This window comes from Erinaceus europaeus, chromosome 1 (assembly GCF_950295315.1).
Source record: "Erinaceus europaeus chromosome 1, mEriEur2.1, whole genome shotgun sequence".
Lineage (NCBI taxonomy): Eukaryota > Metazoa > Chordata > Mammalia > Eulipotyphla > Erinaceidae > Erinaceus > Erinaceus europaeus.
In genome coordinates, this window is record NC_080162.1 from 97,451,117 (window position 1) to 97,468,335 (window position 17,219).

At 37.6% G+C, this 17,219-nt stretch overlaps 1 protein-coding gene across 2 annotated transcripts in view; it reads right to left on the reverse strand.

Moving 5' to 3' along the window:
- PARG (poly(ADP-ribose) glycohydrolase) overlaps positions 1–17,219 on the reverse strand; it is a 120,179-nt gene that overhangs the window by 33,868 nt on the left and 69,092 nt on the right. For both annotated transcript variants that reach the window (XM_060191551.1, XM_007526490.3), the window contains exons 10-13: positions 11,476–11,555; positions 7,311–7,371; positions 4,219–4,294; positions 438–585 (exon numbers count right to left, since the gene is read on the reverse strand). In XM_060191551.1, coding sequence (XP_060047534.1) covers positions 438–585; positions 4,219–4,294; positions 7,311–7,371; positions 11,476–11,555 — 365 coding nt within the window. The remainder of the gene's footprint in view (positions 1–437; positions 586–4,218; positions 4,295–7,310; positions 7,372–11,475; positions 11,556–17,219) is intronic.

The following is a 17,219-nucleotide window of genomic DNA, read 5'->3' on the forward strand; positions in this document are numbered from 1 at the left end:
TTAAAAACAACAAGGTCATCTCCTTTATATATATTTTGGTCAGAACTTGAAGGTATCATGTCAAATGAGACAAGTCAGAAAGAGAAAAACCAGTACTGAATGATCTCACTTTTAGATGGTACTTAAGAATAAAGGACAGAAGGAAAACAATAAGGTAAAACTTGGACTGGTTATAGTGTATTGCACGAAAGCAAAGGACTCTGGGGAAGGAGGGTTAGGGACAGGATGAAGGGTCACTGGTGTTTTGGTGTGCTCCTAGACATTTATCAAGGGAGATCAGAGGCTGTGCCTATGTGTTAAAGAGTATACTGTAAACTAATAACTCCCCCCAACACCCCCATGGTAGAAAAAAGCTTAATCTGGTGGTTTCTAATCTTTATGACAGCTATTCACAGATAAGGAAAACTACCTTATTGCCTAAATTTCTTCCAACTAACCTGTGATGATAAGACATTCATTGTGATCCAGGACCTCAGTGAATAGTCGTGAAACAATTAATTCAGGATTGATTAAAAAGCGAATTTCTTCTTGAACAAGTCCTGCACTGGTTACTCCACCTCCAACAAAACGGTTTGCAAAATCCACCTATTTGGGAAAATATGGCATGTTAAATGATGATCTAATAAGCCTACACAAAGAAGCATATTTGCTCAGGCTCTAATTTTCCCTTCTTTTCCCAAATAAATCAATTCCTAAATCAGCAATCTTCCCAGGAAGAATTGATTGTTGATTTTACTCTTTCCTTCTCATTATAGTTAATAGCTATGCATATTATTAATATGACTTACAAAACCTTAGAAGAAAACAGAGCCTTTATAGCCTCAGTATAACTGTAATGTTTATAATGCTCCAATGTCCATATGTCAAGGGAAGCATTGCCTGGAAAGGTGTCAACTGGGGACTGGGTGGTGGCACACCTGGTAGAGCACACACATTACAATGCAGAAGGATCTGGGTTTAAGCCCCTGGTCTCCACCTGCAGCAGGAAGCTTCAGCAGTGGTGAAGCAGCTGTAGGTGTCTCTTCTTTCTCTCCTTTATCCCCTCCTTTCTTGATTTCTTCATCTCCAATCAATCAATCGACTAAAAAAGTTCCTAGGTCATTTCTCTCCCATTCAATATTCAATTTCCTTTTTAATTCATGTGACTTCAATATAATTCTTTTTTAATCTTTCTTTTTTTTTTTTTCTTTTGCCTCCAGGGTTATCACTGGGGCTTGGTGCCAGCACTACAAATCCACTGCTCCTGGAGGTTATTTTTCCCATTTTGTTGTCCTTGTTGTGGTAGTTATTGTTGTTTTTATTATTGTTGCATTAGTTATTAAACTATTGTTGGATAGGACAGAGAGAAATGGAGAGAGGAGGGGAAGACAGAGAGGGGGAAGAGATAGACACCTGCAGATCTGCTTCACCACTTGTGAAGCGACACCCCTGCAGATGGGGAACTGGGGCTTGAACCGGGATCCTTATGCCGGTCCTCAATCTTTGCACCATGTGCGCTTAACTTGCTGCGCTACCGCCCAAGCCCCAATATAATTCTTATATGATATGACAAATACTTACCCTTAAAGAATTAAAAAGTTAGATAATGATTTTTTATGGTTTGTTAATTTTTCTTTCTATGGTAGTTTAGGGATAAAAAATTTATCATTCACAATTAGATTGCAGGCACATTACAAACTATAGCTTTTAAGTATACTGAAGGCATGAAGAGTGGAATGATGAAACACAGAAAATTCCTTTTGGGCCTGGGAGGTAGCACAGTAGACAAGAGTTCTGGACTTCCAGATACGTAAGTACAGATAATTATTAAAGGACCTATCAGTATTTATTTGATACTTCCAAAATAGTATGACTCCCTCCAGCTTACTAGTGTCTCTTCCACCGTGTTTATTTCTATCTGAAAACATTAATCTGGAGTGATGAGGCCCAAGTGATGACCAAACAAAAATTTTACATATACATGTAAAACTGGAGCATGAAGTACAGCAGAAATTTATAAGAAGAGATGGATGGCATTTAATTTAGATCTTGTTGACATTCAGACTGAGGGACTAGTTGCACAAGGATAGAGGATAAACCAAGTGTTAAGAGTTGTTTAAGGATGTAGAATACATATTCCTTACAACTGTCTAGGATGTAGAGAATGTGGAGGTTTATAATTGGTGTTGAGGTGGTCAGGGTTTAGGAAATTTTTATATAATTCTGAAGACATAGAAAAGATTCTACATGTTCGGCAGAGAAGCAATTACAAAAGCTAGACCTTCCACCTTCTGCACCCCATAATGATCCTGGATCCTTGCTCCCAGACAGATAACGGATAAAAAACAGGAACATTACAGCATGGAGGAAGCTCCATAAATGGGTGAAACAGTGCTGTGGAGTCAGAGTCAGTCTCTCTCTCTCTTTCTCCCTCTCCACCCCCCCTTCCTTCTCTATTTGATATTAAAAAGAAAGAAAAGAAAAACCTGGCTTGGGGGACAATGGATTGTGGGCAATACTGGCTTGTCTCTTTATAGATTTATATTACTAGTATGCCTTAAGTAAAAGGCCATGCTACAGAGAATTTCAATTTCTGGGCTGGGGAGACAGCATAATGATCCTACAAAAGACTTTCATGCCTAAGGCTCCGAGGTCCCAGGTTCAGTTCTCATCACCACCATAAGCCAGAACTGAGCAAGTGCTCTGGTCTTTCTCTCTGTAGCTCTCTCTCTCACACACACTAAAATAATAAGTAAAATATTTAAAATTAAGTAAATACAGAGAACTTCAATTTCATTTGGCACTTGGAGCGTAAGTATATAACAAGTCAAATTCAAGTCAATCCAGTAATTTTATAATAAATATTAAATTCCTCAAATCAGTTCATTATCACAAAACTGCTTTGTTCAGTTTCTAGCCCAATATTAATATCAAATAACTATCCAAGAAAAAAAAAAGAGCTGTTCCTAATGTAAATAGAAAAATGTGGGAGTTGGGCAGTAGTTGGGCAGTGGGCTAAGTGCATGTGGCGCAAAGCGCAAGGACTGGAGTAAGGATCCCAGTTTGAGCCTCAGGCTCCCTATCTGCAGGGCAGTCACTTCACAAGCGGTGAAGCAGATCTGCAGGTGTCTTTCTCTCCCCGTTTTCCCCTCCTCTCTCCATTTCTTTCTGTCCTATACAACAATGATGACATCAATAACAACAACTACAACAATAAAACAAAGTGCAACAAAAGGTAATAAATATTTAAAAAATGTACAAGTTTCTTGCAAAGACTATGAATTTATCATGTCCTTTTAAATAAGGTAAGAATATAGTACTATCATTTGGCCTTTTATTAGGATTTAAAAGGATTACTATAATGCTAAAGGAAAATATAGATTAGGTGTTACAACAAGTCCTTTACTCTCCCCCTCTTCTCTCTTTGCATTGTAGCCAGGGCTTCTTCACTTGCACTGTCATTGGCACAGGTGGATGTTTCGAGAGAAAAGGGGTGTGTGTGTGTGTGGGAAAGACATTGAGCACCAAAGCTTTCTCTAATGTGGTTAAGACTGTGTTCAACCCCAGGCTATTTTTATGTCAAAGCAGATGCATTATTATCCAAATGAGATATTCTTCCAGCCCCACCCCCCCAATTTCAGTAAAGGTAGTAACACAGATTAATAACAAAGATTGACATGTGAACAAAAACACCTACTATAACACAGAAATGTCAGAAAGTGTAATTGGTTCATGTGTCTAAAACTGTTACACAGGGAGAAAAAAAATTTTCCTTATCAGTTTTATTGATAGATGTCTGCTTCTTAGATCTAAACAACGTTAGTGGCAAAAAAAAAAAAAAAAAAAAAAAATCACTCTGACCATTATTTTAGACAGAGCAAAAGCATTTAAAGAAAAATGAATACTGACTGGTGACAGCTTGTCAAGATCATTCCCTGGGAACTTCCGCTATTGTCAGTCCACAATGTCTTACCAAGCGGCCTAGTCTTGTCTAGATGTTGGGGTTTTCTGTCAACGGTCTGAGAGAGGCACACATAAGAAAACAAGGGTGTGCACTGGCAAACAGTACTACCAAGACTGTCAAAATGACGCATTTGATGTTTTTCTCTATTCTGCTACTATGCTTTTTTTTTAATTAAATCAACTTAGGAGATAAACAGCTTTTCAAATTTTCTTTGCTGTCAAACGCTTGACATGATAAAAGTCCCAAACACATGCACACTGATGCAATATACTTACCTGTAGCATTCCTTGACCATTTCCTTCAATGGTACCCTCATAAGTAACGTGCAGTCGAGTCAGGGATTTTTCACATCTACAACAACAAAAATACTTCATCATCATCATCATTATTATTACTATTTACCAGAGCACTATTCAGCTCTGGCTTATGGTGGTGCAGAGGACTGAACTTGGGACTTTGGAGCCTCAGGAATCAGAGTATCTTTGCATAACCATTATGCTATCTACCCCAGGCCATCATCATCATCACTATTATTATTGCCACCAGGGTTATTGCTGGGGTTCAGTGCTGGCACTGATTCCACTGCTCCTGGTGGCAATTTTTTTTGCTTCTTTTTTTTCTATTTTATTTACCAGACAGAAAGAAATCGAGAGGAGATGGGAAAATACTGAGTTCAGAAAGGTATCTGCAGACTTGCTTCAAGGCTTGTGAAGCGTTCTCCCTGAGGGTGGGGAGTGGAGGCTCAAGCCTAGGTCCTTGAGCATGATAATATGTGCACTCAAATGCACCTGGCCTCCTTCTTTATTATTATTTTTAATTACAATTATCTCACTATAGGAATATCTGAAAATATATGTAAATATGAAAAAAATTACTTCACTTGAAATCTCAAAGGTCAGAAGCAGATGCTTGTGTTAGCATTCTTGGTACAGATTTTCCCATACTTTGACTGATTCAAATATGTATATATACAAATTTAAATTAAAATGTGATGAAATCTTTATTTTCAAACTGGTTTGCCCTTGCAAAAATACCTGCTTCTTCTCTGTAAAGAATTAAAACTTTTTCAAAATGTAAACAAAACAAAACAAGACAAACAAATAAGCAAACAAACAAAAAACAGAGAAGGGCAGAGCCAGGTGGATAGTGAAACAGTAGTTAATCAGATTTACTTACTTGGGGCTCCAGAGGCCCAAGAGACCCTAGGTTCAATCACCTGCACCACCATAGACCAGAGCTGAATAGTGATCTAGTCTGTATCGTAAGAATAAATATTTAAAAAAACACCAGTGAAATTTTATAATTATGCAAGCATTGGCAAATGAAGCAAAAATATAGAACTTGGCAATAAATCATTTATGATGATCACATGGGCTCTATTTTTACTAGTTTGTTAGCCATGTGCATATAAGTGGTAAAGGTATGTCTTGATGAAAAACCATGTTACAGAAAATCTAACAAAAGGTATTTTTATATTAATAAAATTGACTGATGAACCTAGTTCCTATTCAGTCACACTTATTTTCTCTCTCTTTCATAAATCATGGTCACTGAGGCTCAAGATATGCCAAAACAGGCAGCACTGCATATTGAATACTTTCAGCTAAAAACATCTGAGAAAATGTTGGAAACAGAAAAGCTACTCTATACTTCTCCATCTGTATCTTTCTCCCCTGAAACAGGACGTGTGAGGAAATATAAACAGAGGAAAGACGAATCTTTATCTCTGAAGGCAAAATGACATCAAGAAGTCATCTAACAGTGGTCTGGGAGGTGGTGCAGTGGATGAAAGTGTTGGATTTTCAAGTATGAGGTCTTGAGTTTATTCCCCAGCAGTACATGTACCAGAGTGGTATCTGGCTCTTTTTTTCTCTCCTCCTATCCCTCTAATAAGTAAATAAATTTAAAAAAGGTCATCTGGGAGTTGGGTGGTAATGCAGTGGGTTAAGTGCAGGTGGCACAAAGCGTAAGGACCAGTTTAAGGTTCCTGGTTTGAGCCCCCGGCTCCCCACCTGCAGGGGAGTTGCTTCACAAGCGGTGAAGCAGGTCTGCAGGTGTCTGTCTTTCTCTCTCCCTCTCTGTCTTCCCTTGCTCTCTCCATTTCTCTCTGTCCCATCCAACAATGACAACATCAACAACAATAACTACAACAATAAAACAATAAGGGCAACAAAAGGGAAGAAATATTAAAAAAAAAAAAGTCATCTAATAAACAGGTGATGCTGCTGGTTCCCCAGTTTACTTACCTACATACCTTTACCTCTCATATTCTTTCACAACTTGCCACTTATTTCATCAAACATAGCACAAAAATACACAGTCCTAATTGTTTTTCTGGATCACCAACTTAAGGCTACCATGCCATATGAAACTTCAATAAATTTGTATGTTTTTCTCTAATTAGTTCATCTTTGTCAATTCAGTTTAGACACCTAGGCAGGGACCCCAAGAAGGTGAAGGGAAAACTTTTTCTTCCCATAAAGTGTGTGCTAAGTTGGCTTATATTAAAGACCACTTCCATCTTACCATTGACATTTTTCTTTGAATTGTCTTGCCTGATTACATACTCAATAAAAATAGATCATGTACTCAACAGTATACCAAAAATGTATTTTAAAAAATATTTTAATTTAAAGAGAAAGAGATATAGAGGGAAAGATATATATCTTTATATATGGAGAGAGAGAGAGAGAGAGAGAAAAAAAAAAAGAGTACAGCTCAGCTCTGTCTTATCGTGGTGCCTCAAGCTTGAAGTCTTCTGCATAACCATTAAGCCATCTTCCAGTACTAAAAAGATCATTCTTTAACTGATCTGTTAACTATTTCAAGAATTAGGAATTTAACTTATTTTGAATAAACTCAGGTTAGTCATTGTTCTCAGTATTTGCAGATATATCCTAAGTAGTAAAAACAAACAAAAAAGTGGCCTGGTAGGTGGCACAACTTGGAGCTCAATTCCAGGCATCACAAATGTCAGAATAATGCTCTGATTCTCTCTCTCTTCCTCTGTCTCTCTGTTAATAAATAATAAAAAACTTTCACAAACTCTATCAGTAGGTACATATGAACAGCCAAACTTCAAAATTCTCATTCAGATAAATTCTAGGTAATTATTTATTCAAGTTATGATTTAATGCAAAACTATTTCCCCACTATCTTTCAGAAAGAAAAGTTATTAACATATAAACATCCAAAAAAGGAGAGCAAGACCATTAGAATGCTGATATTCTATTTAACATTAGCATCTTCACACACAAAATCCCTAGCCCTATGAGAATCAGAAGCTGGGAAACCATCTTTCCAGGGATAGAATCTTCTCATGGTAAAAGAGCACTAATTCTAAGATCAGGATTATTTTTATTATTACCTTTCCCACTCTGGAAAATCTTCAAGACTCTGTCTTGTAAATGTCACCAACCCAGTAGGTTCTACAAAAACAATAAAAAAAAAATTACACCCAAGGTGAATTTCAACTTTGAAAAGACTATGTATTAAAAAAAAGAAAAAAAAACTGCTTTAACAATAGGTATAATACTAATCAAGACATATTAAATCCAAATACCATAGATGACAGATTTAAAGTACTATCACTGTATTAGTAGAAACTCTTTCTATAAAGTACAAAGCTATCACTAAAAGAATTATAAAAGCAACAGCACAGGAATAAAATCTCAATAGAAATTTCCTAAACATAAAAATTCATTAGAGAAAAAGACTCATAATGAATTTAGGATATAAAGACAAAACTGAATTTTAATCTGCAGATTTTTTTTTTTTTTTTTAACCAGAGCACTGCTCAGCTCTGGCTTATGGTGGTGTGGGGAATTGAACCTGTGGCCTTAGAGCCTCAGGGAAGATGGAGGAGAGACTGTTTGCATAACCATTATACTATCACCTCCACTCTTGTAGATTCCTGAAACAAGACTTTACACATGAAGACTGGTGAATGTGCACACAGTTATGTATTTCCAGAATACAATAAAGTAATCTAAGATCAAAAAAGAAAATTGCTAGTATACCCCTTGGAGTTGACAGAAATAGATCCAAACCCCCCCTCTCCCCCTGTTATTCTGTTCATAAATAGTTTAGCCAAAAGGAGGAATTATGTGCTCTAAAAGGCTAGAAAAGAAAGAAGAAGCGGTTTTCAAGGAGGTATAGATATGAGGATCAAACTGAAGTGAATTTTAGATTCTTATTTGTTGGATTTAATTTTTTATTTATTTCAACTACTGGCAAAAATACCAAATAGATCAGCTGGTCAAAAGTAATGTTTGATTCAAATCACAGAACAAACTAAAAGGCCAGGCCATTTCTGTTTTCTTCTATTAAAGAATGAAAAGCTCTTAAGCTGAGAGATGTGTCAAGAACTATTAGTGATAATGGTGGTAAAGTCCAATAACAGCTTGACATTCATTTTATTTCTTTCAATGATTCTACATGTCTAAGCTCTTAGTCACAAGCAGTAAAAATTAAAAAAAAAACACCATATGTAGTTGTATTAGAAAACAGAAGTTTTCAAACATGGTTTAAAAATATTATTTTATATATCTGTCTTGAAGACAGGGATAGCATGTTTAAAACTCACAATGTGTCAAGTAAGTCAAACACCACAAAAGCACTTCTTTCTATTAATAGGCAGCTAATGTTAGTCTCATTCAGTAACTTAGCAGAGCAGCAGGAACTTTTGCTCTACATCTTATAGTGGCTGGGGAAAGAGTTCAACTGGTAGAGAATAGGACTTTCATGCTTTGGACACACAGCTTGATCCCTGGCACCACATATAGTCTTCTCTTTCATGAAATTGTCTCTGCATCTCACATACAATAAATAAAATTAATCTTCCTTCAGCACCAAATAATGACCCTGGATCCATACTCCCAGAGGGGTAAAGAATAGGAAAGATTTCAAGGGAGAGGATAAGATTCAGAGTTCTGGTAGTGGGAATTGTGTGGAATTGTACCCCTCTTATCCTATGGTCTTGTCAATATTTCCATTTTATAAATAAAAATTAAAAAAAAAACTATGCTTCTTATGTACCAAAAGCAATTATGTGAACATTGTTGGCAAAGCAAGAGAAAAAAAAAGAAACTTTAAAAAAAATTTTTTAATGTATTATTTTATTTATTTATTCCCTTCTGTTGCCCTTGTTGTTTTATTGTTGTAGTTATTATTGTTGTTGTCGTCGTTGTTGGATAGGACAGAGAGAAATGGAGAGAGGAGGGGAAGACAGAGAGGAGGAGAGAAAGATAGATACCTGCAGACCTGCTTCACCGCCTGTGAAGCGACTCCCCTGCAGGTGGGGAGCCGGGGTTCGAAGCGGGATCCTTATGCTGGTCCTTGTGCTTTGCGCCACCTGCGCTTAACCCACTGCGCTACAGCCCGACTCCCCCCCAAAAAGAAACTTTTAAAAATTAATAACAAAAATACTTTCAGGGTATGACTAGCACCCCCCCCCCCCATAAAACAGCACCATTCATGCTGTAGTAGGTTATTTTAGTCAGATATATTCCAGGGAGTGGGGCAGTAGCACAGTGGGTTAAGTGCAGGTGGCGCAAAGCGCAAGGACCTGGTTGGAGGATCCTGGTTGGAGCCCCTGGCTCGCCACCTGCAGGGTAGTTGCTTCACAGGAGGTGAAGCAGGTCTGCAGGTGTCTATCTTTCTCTCCCCCTCTGTCTTCCTCTCCTCTCTCCATTTCTCTCTGTCCTATCCAACAATGACGACATTAATAACTACAACAATAAAACAAGGACAACAAAAAGGAATAAATATTTAAAAATATATTTTCCTGAATAAATTATAATACAGTCTACACACCAAAAATAAACTTTAAAACATTCTATAAAACAATCTGAGCCCCAATTCAAATCAACAAAGTTTACAGTTAACAATATTTATATACTTTTCCCATATTTGGGAGCTACTCTCTTCCTTGATCCAGCTTTTTCTAGTCCTTTTTCCAACCCTGACACCATCTTCTCAGAGAATACCTTGGGTCCATCTGCATGTTAGCTGTCAGGCTCAGGCAAAAACTAGTAAAGTCATGGGGCCCTTGGAATAGACCTAAAATAGACCTACTAGCTTTTTCCAAAACGGAGACCCCAAATCTTCATCTACAATATTCTTGCCTTTAGGCTCATGATTAGTCAACAATTTGTTCTCCTTTATATCTTAACTCTTTCTCAGAGACCAGGTTCCAGATGCTACCAAGATGCCAACCTGACTTCCCTGGGCAGACGATCCCATCAATGTATCCTGGAGCCCTGCTTCCCCAGAGCCCCGCCCTACTAGGGAAAGGGAGACACAGGCTGGGAGTATGGACTAACCTGTCTATGCCCATGTCCAGAGGAGATGCAATCAGAAACTATGCTGAAATAATTCAGAAAGGTGTTTCAGAGTCTTTCAATCTCAAAATCATTACATATATAACATGGATATTTGGCAACAGTGAAAAGTTGGTCCTGGGGTCGGACTGTGGCACATCTCCTAAAGTGCACATGTTATAATGTGAAGAATCCAGGTTCAAGTCCCTGGTTGCCACTGCAAGGGGGAAGTTTCATGAGTGGTCAAGCAATGTTGCAGGGTCTCTCCCTTCTTACTTCTCCCTTCCCTCTCAATTTCTCTCTATCCAAAATTAATGAAATGAAATAAAAAAGTTGGTCCTAATGGAACTACATTTTCTAAATTCTAAATGAAACTTTTTTTTTTAAATGTGTTTAGCTATTTTTTCCAGAGATAATGTGGAACACCAACCTCAGGTTAATCTAAGTGCTCTATTGCCCTGAGTTAAGTCCCTTTTTCTAACAAAGTATTACAAATTCCAATTTATGTCTCATAAACTTAAAACAAATCATCATTATCCTTAGTATTTCATTCAGTACAAGACATAAAAGTAAAAACCCTAAGCTAGCAAATGATAAACAACCTTCTATTAAAGAAACATGATTTCTTCCTTTAAATGCTAAAATTCTGATACTTGTGGTCTAGGAGGTAGTGCAACGGATGAAGTGTTGGACTCTTTCCTTCCCTCCCTCCTTTCCTTTTTCCTTATTTGATATGACAAAGAGAAATTAAGATGGAGGGGATAGACAGAGAGAAAGACAGAGACACCAGCAGTATTTGCTTCACCATTCATGGAGAATTTCCCCTGAAGGTGGGGACTAGGGGACTTGGACCCAGGTCATTGTGCATGATAACATGTGCTTAATCAGGTGCCTGGCCTCACATATATCTTCTTTTCTCTCTCCTTCTTTGTCTCATCTTTATCAAACAATGGGGGAAATGGTTACCAGGAGATGTGGTGTCATGCAAGTACCAAGCCTGAAAATATTAATGTTTTATACCTGAAAATCTATTAGACTAGTCTGTTATAGTGGTCTAATTACAGACTATATAAAATGTACACACATCATACACTTTTTAATGTTTGTTTGGGCAGGTAAGTATAATTTGAACAGAAAATATTCTCAATATCACAAAATCTGAACTCCTTCCCTTGATGAAATATATCAATAATATGGATAACAGAAATTTACTTTTCTCTGTGACTCTTCTAAAGTAGCAGAAGAGTGTTTTAAGCTTCTCTGGTTTCCTTGATGAACGCCCTTCAAACAATCTGAAAGAGACCAAAGATAAACAAGGGTGATGGATTATCTTAAATGTTTTAACACACATACAGACATCTATATTTCAGACCAGAGAGAGTTCAATGTATTAGAGTATAGAATTTTGCATTCCTCAGGCCCCAGAGGTTCCAGGTTCAATCCTTGGCACCACTGAAACTGAGTGAAGTTGTAGTCTCAAAAAAATAAATAAATAATAATATAAAAAATATATGTCCGTGTGTATATATATAATTAGTTATAATTATATTAATTTCTTTTTTTCTTTATTGGGGAGATTAATAGTTTACAGTCAACATAAAATATAGTGGTTGGTATATATGTAATATTGCTCAGTTTTCTGCATACAATTATATTAATTTCAACCAAATGCTAAAAGTTATTCTTTCAAAAAGAAATTCTGTAATGACAGAGAACTGAAAAACTAGCTTGGATTAAAATGACATTAGGAGAGGTCTAAAAACCAACTAGAGCCAACATTGAGAAAGCTGTTCAAATTTGATGCCACTATTAACAACCAGCTAGTCCTTCAAAGTCAATCAGACCATAAGTTAATGTTCAATTGATTTCCCAATAGCAGTAATTTTTAAATGTTGCAGTTTCACTAGGTAGTTAAATGATGTTACCCACATGCAAAAAAAATGTTATCAGAAAAAAAAAGTCAAGAGTGCCCATTTGTGTTAGAGACAGAAACTGAGAGGAATGAGGGAGACAGAGAAGGGAGCAGACAGAGAGACACCTGTAGCCCTGCTTCACCACTCATGAAGCTTTTCCACTGCAGGTGGGGACAGGGGCTTGAACCTCAGTCCTTGCACACTTAATCAGATGTGCCATTTGAACAATTGTGTTAGAGGGGTCACAATATAGGACAGATAGTGGTAGTAGTGACCAATCCTTGATGCACTACTTAATTCAGTTTTCTTTGAATTAGTGTGGCATTGCTACTGATAATACATAATACACTTTTTCCCCAAGGAAATAAAGTCAAGGTTTTAGAAGCATGTGACAAGAGTAAGTAGTTCACTGAAAGATTTGAAATAACAAAAGCATGCTTTTGGGGAGCAAGATCTAGCATTCCAAATGCACTTAAAAACTACAGAAAAATTGTGTAGCTACAAATAATGAAGTATTATCCATCTGCCTCTAGGCATATACTTGGGTTTTAAAACCAGAAAACTCTGAGATAAAATTTCACTTCAGTAAGTGTAGAGTTGGTAAAAGGCTCCACAATCAGGAAATCTTATGTAATTAGGCAGAGAAGTAAATCCACAAGAAAAGCCCACTGAAGTGAAATAGGAAGTAAAATTCAAAAGATCAGAAAGTTTGTATTAGTAGAAGCAGCTGTGTTTTGCTCTCCTCGCTCAACTAGGAATAGCAAAGAGGACCACCTGAGAACGCAACAAGGTAAGACTAGGACCACTCCAGGAACCCACCAAGCCGCAGGAGAATGTAAACACGTGTGGCTCATGGATAGAGAGGGACTTAAGGGGAGATTTCTGGGGCTAAAAATCTGGACCTACTCCGGAATGGCTAGTACCAGTCTAGCAGACTGCCTGTCAAAACACCACATGCGGTTTGAGTTTTACTAACAAGAAGACTGCTGAGGGGAGGAGAAATTAAGCCTCACCAATTTACAACTGAGAGTCTCCACTGCTGTCATCCCTCAAAGGCTGGAACAGCAGAAAGGAAGCCCTAAGATTCCCTCAATGAAAATTGCTTAACTAATTTTGATTTAACCAAATCGATTTCTCTTATTAGTTTTAGAATGAAACCAAGAAGGTGGCTCAGTGGCAGGTAGGATATACCTTGCATGCCTGTGACCTGGGCCTCAGTGCCTAGCACTGTATAAAACCAAACAAACAAACAAATAGAACACATTAATGGTAGAGTGGTGCTCTGGTCCTATGTCTCTCTCCCTCTTTCTCCACATGATAGCTTCGTGACTATGATAACTTTGACTCAGTTAAAATGACTTACTTGCCTTTCTAAAATGTTAATTGTAAATGTTCTCAAAGTATTTAGGAGCACTAAGGGGAGGTTGGGGATATAATATTTTTCTATGGTGTAATGGGAAGAAATTTTGGGAGGGTGAAATGCATTGATGCCTGTATTTGGAAAATGTGGAAATGCATTCTCATGACAAAAACAATCCAAAAACTAAAGATTCCCTCAATGAAATAATAATGACATTAGAAAATAAATATTCCAGTTGAGGGTAGACAGCATAATAGTTATGCAAAGAGACTCTCATGCCTGAGGCTCCAAAAGTCCCAGGTTCAGTCTCCCCCCCATGCCAGAGCTGTTAAAATAATAATAATAATAATAATAATAACAATAATAATAAATGCAAGGGAGACAAAAATAATGTATAAATTCAACAGGATTAAAAAACATTTAAAAAGGGGGCCAGGCAGTAGTGCAGCTGGTTGGTTAAGTGCACATGGCACAAAGCGTGAGCACCGGCATAAGGATCATGGTTCCAGCCCCCAGCTCCCCACCTGCAGGGGTGTCACTTCACAAGCCGTGAAGCAGGTCTGCAGGTGTCTTATCTTTCTCTCCCCTTCTGTCTTCCCCTCGTCTCTCAATTTCTCTCTGTCCTATCCAACAACAAGGACAGCAATAACAACAACTACAAAAAAACAACTATAATGATAATAAGGGCAACAAAAGGGGAAAAATAGTCTCCAGGAGCAATGGATTCGTAGTGCAGGTATCGGCACCAAGCCCCAGCAATAACCCCAGAGGCAAAAAACAAAAACAAAAACAAAACCTTAAAAAATAACTAAGTATCCTTAAAATCCAGCTACCTGTGATAAGAAAGCATCTTTGGAAGTATCGGTTTGAGTTTGACTTTTTCTGCAATAGTCAACCGGAATAGTTTATTTAAATCTAATTGATAGTCCAAAATGAAGGCATAACTTGACACTTCAGTTAAACAGACTTTGTATCAAATAAATATAATTCACTAAGTGAATACTTTGAGATCCAATGCAGAAAATCTTTCGAGATTTACAATTTGAAAGTGGGGGGGAGGGGACAACATGAACATAAAGGCCATTACCAACCTTTCTTGAAGATGAAGTGAATTAGGAGATGGAGAAAATGGCTACTGGCTTTAAGAATCAACTCAGAAAGAAAAGAAACCAAAGAAGTAACTCCCCTTACAATGCTCAAGGACCTGGGTTTGAGCCCTCCTCCCTCCTGTAAAGGGTAATGCTTTATAAGTGGTGAAGAAAGTCTGCTGGTGTCTATCTCTCTATCCCTCTCTGGCTCCTCCTCCCCTCTTCAATTTCTCTCTGTCCTATCAAATAAAATGGGGGCGGGGTGGGGAAGGGAGAAAAGAAAAAAGAAGGAACTCCCCAGACAAAATATATCCCTAGGATTAGTGTGTCAGCTGTTTGTAAAATCATATAAATATTTATTTATTTCACAACTATGTGAATTATTAACTTTAGGAGTCTCTAGGGATTATAGATCTATTACCTAATTAATAAGGACTTTCCTTTAATGTTATGATTGCTCTGATAATCTACTACAAATGATTACCAGAGCCAAACCAATTGTGGCAAATTAAGCAGAATTTCAGTGTATTGCTATCTCATTGCTCCAAGCTCAATTTTATTTATTTATTTATTTATATTAGTGATCGATAAGATTGTGAAATAAAAGGGGTACAATTCTATACAATTCCCACCACCAGAGTTCCATATTCTATCCCCTCCATTGGAAGTTTCCCTATTCTTACTCCTCTGGGAGTATGAACCAAAGATTTTTATGGTCAGGCTTCCGTAATTGCTTCTCCTCTGGACATGGTCATTAATAGGTCGATCCATACCCCGAGCCTATTTCTATTTTTCTACGTACCTTGGTCTATTTCTCTTATTAAAATAAGTACATAAAATATTAAAATAGGGGAGGCAGGCGGTGGCACAGCGGGTTAGGTGCATGTGGCGCAAAGAGCAAGGACTGGCATAAGGATCCCAGTTCGAGCCCTGGCTCCCCACCTGCAGGGGGTTTGCTTCACAAGTGGTGAAGCAGATCTGCAGGTGTGTATCTTTCTCTCCCGTCTTCCTCTCCTCTCTTGATTTCTCTCTGTCCTACCCAACAACCACAACAGCAATAACAACGACGACAATAAACAACAAGGGCAACAAAAGGGAAAAATAAATAAATAAATATTAAAATAATAAGAACAAATAACAAATAAAATAACTTATCCTTGCAGGAAAGTAACTGTAAATAACATTAAAACACAGGCAGTACTGTGAATAAAAGTCATTACCTCAGTATTATAACTGGAGGGACAAAGTTTAGGGGGAAGAGAAACACAAGAGAACTGAGTGAGGATCATGCACAAGAAAGGCAAGAGATAGGGAGACAGGGCAGGGAAGAGAGACGACAGAAGTGAGACTGGAGATAGGCATGGTGTGAGATAAACTAACATGGTGAAATATTCAGAGAGACAAACACTGACTTGGAAATAAAACTATCGCATAACTGTCAAGTGCCTTTTCTTCCTTTTACTTCCCAACACCATTAAAAATTAGGTAGATCGGGAGTTGGGCGGTAGCACAGCGGGTCAAGCGCAGGTGGTGCAAAGTGCAAGGACTGGTGCATAAGGATCCCGGTTCAAGCCCCTGGCTCCCCACCTGTAGGGGAGTCACTTCACAGGTGGTGAAGCAGGTCTGAAGGTGTCTATCTTACTCTCCTCCTCTCTACCTTCCCCATCTCTCTTCATTTCTCTCTGTTCTATCCAATGACAGCATCAACAACAACAACTACTACAACAATAAAACAAGGCAACAAAAGGGAATAAAATATTAAAAACATTTAAAAAATTATCTAGATCATCAAGTACTGGGTATAGACATTTAAAAGAATCTCTTGAGTCAGCAACATGCATGTAAACTTGTACATCTACTCATATGTAATCACTTCTCAGGATGTAGAGAAACATTTTCACATTCATTGAAGAATTACAGGTTGTTAAAGAAAGCAAACAAAAAAGATAGGCAATCTCACTGTTGTGCTAAACAAACGTTTTATTTTCAAAGTAATAAGGCCACAAGGGCCACACTTATTAACTAGCATTTTCCTTCTCACATAGGAAGAGAAAAACAGTTCAATGAAATCTTTCCCTGAACGGAATATTGATTCTAGATACATACACAGCCCTATGTGATTTCAAATTAGAGATTAATTCTATTAGTATACACTAAATCATACCAACAGCTTTTATTTATGGCCCTCATTTTAAAATGGAAGCAAGTGATAATCCGGAATGCAGCCAGAAAGTCTTTCTTGGCTTTTCTGTGAAGCATTCTGCCATATGGCTCTAGCTAAATTTTCAATTCAGGGAAGAGGCAGATGTAAAAGCCTCCTGGGCTGACCACTGTAGCAACCCACAATTAATCTCTGACCATCAGTTTCTAAGCAATCTCAGAAGCATCAATGCTAATCACATTAGAAACCTTTATATGACTATTTAGGCCCTGAAAAGCAAGCAGGGGAAAAGGTCAGGGGTATTTAACATAACTAAGCAGGACTGGAAGAACACAGCAATAAATAAAAAAGGGAAGACTTATTCAATTTATTGACGTCAACCTACCACAACATACTCTTAGCATTTTCTTATTCAATCAACTAGCCAAACATCT